We start from the raw sequence: 7,919 nt of genomic DNA, 5'->3' as shown, positions 1-7,919 counted from the left end.
GGGGAGCGTGCGGACCCGACCAGAGGCGCAGGGTCGACGGAAGGCAGCGCAGCAGTGCCGGCAGCCGGGGCGAGGCCGTCCAGAGGCGCGAGCGTCAGAGCCAAGGTCACGGGCGGCGCGACACCATCGATGCTGCACGGCGCGGCGCCATCGGGGTCACAGGAGCGCGTCGCCATCCTCCGCGCCGCCGCCGCCGTTCGCGCGCCTCATGCGCCGGCCGCCGCTCCTCCGACTCCCTGTGCGCGCGTGCTCCTCCAGCCGCCCGCCCGCTAGCCTCCTGCCCGATCGTCTTGGCTCCGCCAGCTGCTTCCCACCCGGGTCACTCACCTACCGCGTGCGCGCCCCCGCGCCGGCCGTCACGCATGCGCTCGCTCCTAGCCGCTTAAGGCCGTACACGCGCGCGACGAATCCAGCCGCATCGCGCGCCCCATCCTGCCGCCAAGTCGCTGCTTTTTTCTCCATCGTCAAGACAATCAGCCGCTTCACGCAACATGAAGCCTTGTCACATGCATGTGCATGCATCAGGGCGCTTTGGATCTTCTAAGCCCACGAGCACCGGATTCAGTACTCCACCAGCCACACCTACGGCATATAGCCCTGCTTCAAGAACGGCCATCCCGCCGCCGATGCCCTACAGCGCGGGCCCGTCCGGCCGTCCCGACTGGTCGGACGGCTCGGCTCCGCTGCCCCCGCTGGCATTCGTCGCCGCCCCACCGCCGGCGCTCTTCAGTCAGTCCATCGTGGCCCCGCCGTCGGTGCCGTCTCTGCCCGTTGACCCCTTGATGTTGCGCGGGGCGTTCGACGCGCCCGTGTACGGGGCTCCCAAGTACTGGTGGGGGTTGTTAGCAGGCCAGCACTCGCCCGCTGGGCAGCATCCAGCACCTGCAGCATCTGTCAGCGGGCCAGCAGGTTTTTCCAACGGGCCATCCGGCCTAACCGGCACCGCAGTCGCAGCCAGGGCTACTTCCCATACCGTCCGGAGAATACCCACCGCCGCTGCCGAGCGGTGGCTACGGCCTCCCCATGGCGTCTCCATCCCCCTCGTCGGCCCTGCCGCCGGCGCCTTGAGACCCGGTGCTCCTTCCCGCACTACATGCCGCTCCTACGCCGAACAACTACACCGGAGCTGATGAATGGTACATGGACACCGGGGCTACGGCTCACATGTTTGCTCATCCTGGTAATCTTGCCTCCTTCACTCCCGTCACCACCGACCGCCGCATCATTGTCGGCGACGGTTCCACACTCCCTATCACACATGTCGGGCACACTTCTTTCCCTTCCGATTCCATGCCTATTACTTTGTCTAACATACTTGTGTCATCTCATCTTATTAAGAACCTTCTTTCCATTCGTCATTTAACTCATGAAAATCCTGTTACTGTTGAATTTGATGAGCTTGGGTTTTGTGTCAAGGACGCTCGAACCAGGATGGTACTTCACCGATGTGGCAGCCTCGACGAGCTCTATCCGGTGCATTCGCCGTCCACCTCCACCACCGCACGGGTTGCTCTCTCCATCGGCGTCGATCTCTGGCACGCTCGTTTGGGCCATCCCAACCCTGTCACCCTTCGTCATATTCTTAGGAGTTTCAGTTTCAGTTGCCATAAGATAGAGGATCACACATGTCATGCCTGTCGTCTCGGCAAACATGTTTGCGTCCTGTTTAATAACTCCACCACCATCGCTTCTTTTCCTTTTCAGTTGATTCATAGCGATGTGTGGACCTCTCCAGTTCCAAGTAATTCGGGCTATTTATATTATTTGGTTATCCTTGATGACTATTCTCATTATGTGTGGACTTTTCCTTTTCGCAAAAAGTCGGATGCGCTCTCCACCTTGACGGCTTTTTACTCCTATGTCAGCACGCAATTTGGGCATCCCATCCTTACTCTTCAGACTGACAATGAAAAAGAGTTCGACAACCTTGCTTTCCGCACTTTTCTGTCGCATCACGGCACAGTTTTTCGTCTCACATGCCCGTACATTTCCCAATAGAACAGTCGAGCCGAACGCGTCCTTCGCACTCTGAACGACTGCCTTCGCACGCTCCTGTTCCATGCTAACGTGTCGCCTCGTTTCTGGTCGGACGCACTCGCTACTGCTTCTCTTCTCCTTAACCTTCGCCCTTGCCGCCCACGGTGGAACTATGCACCTCACCATCTTCTTTTCGGTACGCCCCCATCTTATGATGGCTTCCGTATTTTTGGGTGCCTTTGCTATCCTAGCATTGCCGAGTCCGCTCCTCACAAACTCGCACCTCGTTCTGTCGCTTGCATCTTCATCGGCTATCCCTCCAACTCCAAGGGATATCGGTGCTATGATCTCGTCTCCCACCGTGTGTTCACTTCCCGGCCCATTTAATTTGAGGAGCATGTGTTTTCGTTTCACGAGGTACCCCCGGCTGTTCCTCCCGCCACCGGTGACGCAGGCTCCTCGACGCCTCTCCCAGGGCGCTCGCGCGCCTCTCTTGGCCCGCCCTGGCTTTGAGGCGCGCCTCCCGCATGCGGGGCCTCCTCCAGCCGCTGCGCTGGCACCCCCGGCGCCCCCGACGTTGGCTCCCGCGGCCCCCTTGGCACCCCCGGCGCCCGCGGCCCCCTCGGCCCCCTCGGCGCCTGTGGCTGGTCCGGTCACCCGCGCCCGTACAGGCGTGTTTCGCCCGAGCTCGCACTACGCCTCGGATGACTACGTCCATGCGGCGTCCACCTTTGAGCCGTCGCCGTTGCCGTCCTCCGTTCGAGCCGCTCTTCGTGACCTGCTCTGGATGGTTGCGATGCAAGAGGAATTTGATGCCCTGTTGTGCAACCGGGCGTGGCAGCTTGTTCCTCGTCCCCGACACGCCAACGTGATTACCGGAAAGTGGGTCTTCAAACACAAGCTCCGTCCTGATGGTACCCTTGATCGCTACAAAGCGCGCTGGGTCGTTCGTGGCTTCCGACAGCGTCCTGGCATCGACTTCACCGACACCTTCGCTCCGGTCGTCAAGCCCGGCACGATACGCACGGTTCTCCACCTTGCGGTCTCCCGTGCATGGCCGGTGCACCAGATGGACGTCTCCAACGCCTTCCTCCATGGTCACCTCGAGGAGCAGGTCTTCTGCCAGCAGCCCACCGGGTTTGTTGACCCGGCGCTTCCCAACCATGTGTGCCTGCTTTCGCGGTCCTTGTACGGACTCAAGCAGGCTCTGCGCGCTTGGTACCAGCGCATCCCGGCGTTTCTCCACCAGCTTGGGTTCCGCTCTACCCGCTCGGACGCCTCGCTCTTCGTCTATCATCAAGGCTCTGACACAGCCTACTTGTTGCTCTATGTCGACGACATCATCCTGACGGCATGTACGGCTGGTCTCCTTAGTCAGCTCACAGCTCGTCTTCGCGCTGAGTTCGCCATCAAGGACTTGGGTCCTTTGCACTACTTTCTCGGTGTCGAGGTGGTGCGCCGTCCGGATGGCTTCTTCCTTCATCAGCGGAAGTACGCCCACGAGCTCTTGGAGCGCGCCGGCATGCTTAACTGCAAGCCCGCCGCTACGCCTGTTGATACGAAGGCCAAGCTTTCTGCCATGGATGGTTCTCCTGCTTCGGATGCTGCTTTCTATTGGTCTATCGTTGGTGCTCTCCGGTACCTCACCCTGACTCAACCGGAGATCCAGTATGCCGTGCAGCAGGTGTGTCTTCATATGCATGCTCCTCGAGATGTTCACTGGGCTGCCATCAAGCGGATTCTCCGCTATATCTGTGGCACTATGGATCTTGGTGTCACGCTTCACGCCTCCGCCGACACCGCCCTCACCGCCTACTCCGATGCAGACTGGGCGGGCTGCCCTGACACTTGTCGCTCCACTTCGGGCTATTGTGTCTACCTTGGACCCTCACTTATCTCGTGGTCGTCCAAGCGGCAGCCTACGGTCTCTCGTTCCAGTGCTGAGGCTGAGTATCGTGCGGTGGCCAACGCCGTCGCCGAGTGTTCGTGGCTTCGTCAGATGCTTCAGGAGCTCTCTTGTCCTGTTGACCGTGCCACGGTGGTCTACTGCAACAACATCTCGGCGGTCTACCTCTCCGCTAACCCGGTACATCATCGACGGACCAAGCATATTGAGTTGGATATTCATTTTGTTCGGGAACAGGTGGCCCTTGGCCATATTCGTGTTTTACACATCCCTATTTTCCAACAATTTGCTGATATCATGACCAAGGGCTTGCCTACGGCGTCATTTGAGGAGTTCCGGTCCAGTCTTTGCGTCAGCCGCGGTGCCGCTTCGACTGCGGGGGTGTGTTGAGTATATGTGTTATGTGCATATTGTGTATTGGGCCCATCTTCTAGTTCTTTGTATAGTTGAGATGCGTGACCCACCTTTGTACATCATATATACGTGCCTATGCACGAGAGCAATACATCATGCAATCCTAATCTCCTACAGTAAGTACAACATCAGCAACGATATTTCACCATCGGTCCCGTCTCCCGTCGTCGTCGAGTGTCACCGTCGTTGATCGTTCCTTTGAGACAACGCATATAACGCCATCATTTCTGGGTGTGCAGAATACTCATCCTAAGATATAAGTAGACAGTCCATTTCATAATTCACTTTGGACTCACCATTTTCACCTTTTACTTCGTTGGCCCGGAATTACCCAATATGACCAGCGGCTCGATCCGTTTCAGTTCGGTCATATTCACACTAGAAAAACGTGTACCGAGTTCAATTGTTCCACTCCGTTTCCTGTTCAGCTCCAATAACCCAAAGGAAACAATATCTTCAACTTGGCACGAGCAGCAAAAGTCAACAGAGTTCTTTCTAGCTTCTACTTAAAAAATGCTACCAGTCATTATCCATCCTTAAAGGTCTAAGATCAGAATAAACCAACGATTATCATTGATCACTCAGATCAATTCTCCATCTGTTTCCTTATTTTCTTGGCACAAGTCAATGGCTTCAAACATCGGGCAAGCCTTTAACCTACCTAACTCTAACAATAAACGATCCTTTTGCTGCTCTTGTAGGGATCGGTCAGCTAGAGCGCCAAGTCATCAATAAGTCATCACTTTTTTTGAATCCCGAGGCATCACTTCTTTATACTTAGCACATCTAATCATTAGGTTTAATCAATGATGTTGAATGATCGGAGGTAAAACTCTTTGTCCAGACTTCCGTCTCGGCTCTAGAAGGCCACGTGTCGGTCTAATGGTGCTTGAGCTAGCTCCATCACATTTCTTTTGAAGTCCAAGCTCCATCACCTTTCAAGACTGCACAAACAACTTCCTACCCCAGGTATCAGAGAGAAACAGGACGATGCATCTATGGGATGGTGCTACGTCCATAAAATGCAAGTCTGATAGATCATTGATCACCCTTAATTAATATTCGAGCTTTCCTATTACATCGATTGGGACTGCAAATTTTTCTAATTTAGTCCTCTCTACATATATATGTTGCTATTCATTAATTGTTTTTGTAGTTCAATATTTTGTGCTAGGGTGCAAATTGTTCAACAAAATGAATCTAATATTTTTTACAAAGCAACATGCTGAAGCATGTTTTATTTTCGTGTAAAGTCACTACAATGGATTTAGCACATTTTTTTGAGTGAATGGATATAGCACGATTAATTCTTTGTTATGTTTCCAAACACATTTAGTGGTTGTCCAACCAGATGCGCCATGTCATGTTGACTGTGGCCATCATGTAAAACATTGTCCAATAATTAAGTCTTGTTCTATTCAAAATGGTATTGTGCTAAATCTGGCTTCAAAATCGTCAATTAAGTTGCTAAAAATTATATGATTCTTAGTGGAACTGTTTTTAGGAAACTACGGCAGGAAAAAAACAGCATGAACCAAATTTTAATCCAGAAACAAGTCTTTGCAAAAGGTGGTTTTTCTATTTCATATATATAATAGCAATTTATCTACATCACCACTTAAAACCATTCCCTACAAGGCTACAAACGTATTTACAAGAAACTGTATGCAAGGTGAATACATTACTGGAAACATAGGGTTCCGGTTAGCTCTGTTAAAAAACTAGTCACCTCTGTACATAAATCCTCCTTTTCTTATTATGGAAAGGTAGTGTTCCTGCCGGTTCCCTGAAAAAAAAATTGAAAATGAAATCTACTTAGCTTTTTATGGCACCTTAGCTCCGTTTGTGTATTAGCTAACATGGGCTGTGTAAACTAGTATAACATTCCATTGCAGTATCTATTGCTAAGCTCCAACCATTATCAAATTCTATCTAATAAGCACCACGGTCATTGCGACAAAAGTGTTTCAGTTGTCTTTCATCTTAATTAGTGGCAACATCTTAACTGATAAGGAGCACGAGTCACATTAAATCAGCAATTGACAACCTTTCAACTTGACTGACAAATCTACTGGAAGAAATACAATCAACGCATAAACAAATCAACGCATATTTTATGATCTCATCTACATCTCTATGATGGATCTAGCACTGTACAAAACTGTCATACACAACATATTTGTTTCAGCGAGGAATCTACAAAAGGTAGCTGTCGTCCAGTATGTCCTTCCAGAAAGAATCACTTTCCAGAGAGCACAGATCGGGCACCTCCATCATGGGCTCCAGCAAGCCAGCGAACTCCTGCGCGGGCGACCAGTCACCCGCAGATGCAACATCATGCGATGCAAATGAAGCTGTGGTGTTGCAGAGCTGATCAGCCTGTTCCGCTGCTGCAAAGGAGCTTGTTCCTGGAGAGGCATCATTGGTCAGCTGCTGCTGCACCACGTGCTGCTCTGCAAAATTGGAGGTGTTGCAGAGGTAACCCGGCTGCAGGCAGTTCATCTGGTCCAGCAAGAGATTCGGAATCATGCTACCGCTTGAGTTCAACATTGCGTTTGCTGCAGCTAGGTTGGCGATGAGGCCGCTGGTGCCATTGTTGGATCCGATGGCCTGGAGAAGCTGTTGTAGAAGCTGCGCCTGCATGAGGGCGCCGGTGTCCAGGCTGCCGAGGCTCGCGGCCGCCGCAGCCCAGAGGAGCGCCCCGGGGTGGTGGGCGATGGAGGTGGCGTTGAGGTGGTGGTGACTCTGGTCGGGTGGCAACTGCTGGTGCGTCACTGGGTCGACGCCCATGCGCAGGAGCTTCTTGCGGATGTGCGTGTTCCAGTAGTTCTTGATCTCGTTATCCGTCCGGCCCTCCAGGTGCGTGGCGATCGTCGCCCACCTAACATACAACAATAATTTATCCATGTCAGTCACTTCCAGACTAACAACTATGGCAAAAGGTCCAGCTAGAGGAAATTGACAGTCCATGCATGGCGCATGGCGGCTAAGCTATGTGTGTGGAGTAGTTGGACTTGACGTGAACTACGTACTTGTTGCCGAGGCCGGCGTGGAGGGTGATGATGAGGCGCTCCTCCTCGTCGGAGAAGTTGCCGCGCTTGATGTCGGGGCGGAGGTAGTTGGTCCACCGGAGGCGGCAGCTCTTGCCGCAGCGGTTGAGCCCGGCGGCCTTGGGCAGACCGCGCCAGCTACCGACGTTCCCGCCGCGCTTCTGGATGTGCTCCACCAGCGTCTTGTCCTCCTCCTCCGTCCACGGCCCTTTCTTCACGCCGGCGTCGTGGGAGCAGCACGGCGACCTCCCCATCAGATCGATTTCCTCGACGACTATCGACTAGTCGCTGTGATGGATGGGGTTGTGAGAAGTCAGAACTCACAAGCTATGTTTGTGTCCTCTCTTCGTCAGGTATATATAGAGGACACAGTCAATTCGGTGGTCGTAGTCCATGACAGATTGATAGAGCACGCGCGAGAGGTGCCGCAGAAGTTACGAATTTTCCTTCCATTCTTCTTCTTCCGTCTTGTCCATTAGTATTGGACGGTTTGTAAATGTCGGATACTCTAATCGTGTGTACGATGCAAGTCAAAAGGGTAGTTGCTCCGGAGATATATTCTGCATGCTGCA

The 7,919-nt window shown here is 53.2% G+C and overlaps 1 protein-coding gene across 1 annotated transcript; it reads right to left on the bottom strand.

Annotated features, from left to right (window-relative positions):
* Positions 1 to 6,306: 6,306 nt before the first annotated feature.
* Positions 6,307 to 7,658, bottom strand: LOC147986626 (uncharacterized). The gene is made up of 2 exons (XM_087544860.1): positions 7,330 to 7,658; positions 6,307 to 7,178 (listed from the first exon to the last, which is right to left on the bottom strand). Exons 1-2 carry the CDS (start codon positions 7,599 to 7,601, stop codon positions 6,494 to 6,496), a joined length of 957 nt encoding a protein of 318 aa, XP_087400986.1. The 5' UTR covers positions 7,602 to 7,658; the 3' UTR covers positions 6,307 to 6,493.
* Between the last annotated feature and the right edge of the window lie 261 nt (positions 7,659 to 7,919).

The sequence above is a fragment of the Triticum urartu genome, chromosome 2A, assembly GCF_056163025.1.
Source record: "Triticum urartu cultivar PI428250 chromosome 2A, HENAU_Tu73, whole genome shotgun sequence".
NCBI classification, from domain to species: Eukaryota; Viridiplantae; Streptophyta; class Magnoliopsida; order Poales; family Poaceae; genus Triticum; species Triticum urartu.
This window is presented reverse-complemented; position numbering and strand designations above follow the sequence as displayed.

Bases quoted from the DNA above. Each gene is read 5' to 3' on its own strand.
- LOC147986626 (XM_087544860.1), bottom strand. From the start codon at position 7,601: ATGGGGAGGTCGCCGTGCTGCTCCCACGACGCCGGCGTGAAGAAAGGG. The intron at 7,179-7,329 runs GTACGTAGTTCA...GTTGTATGTTAG, and splicing joins CACGCCGGCCTCGGCAACAA to GTGGGCGACGATCGCCACGC.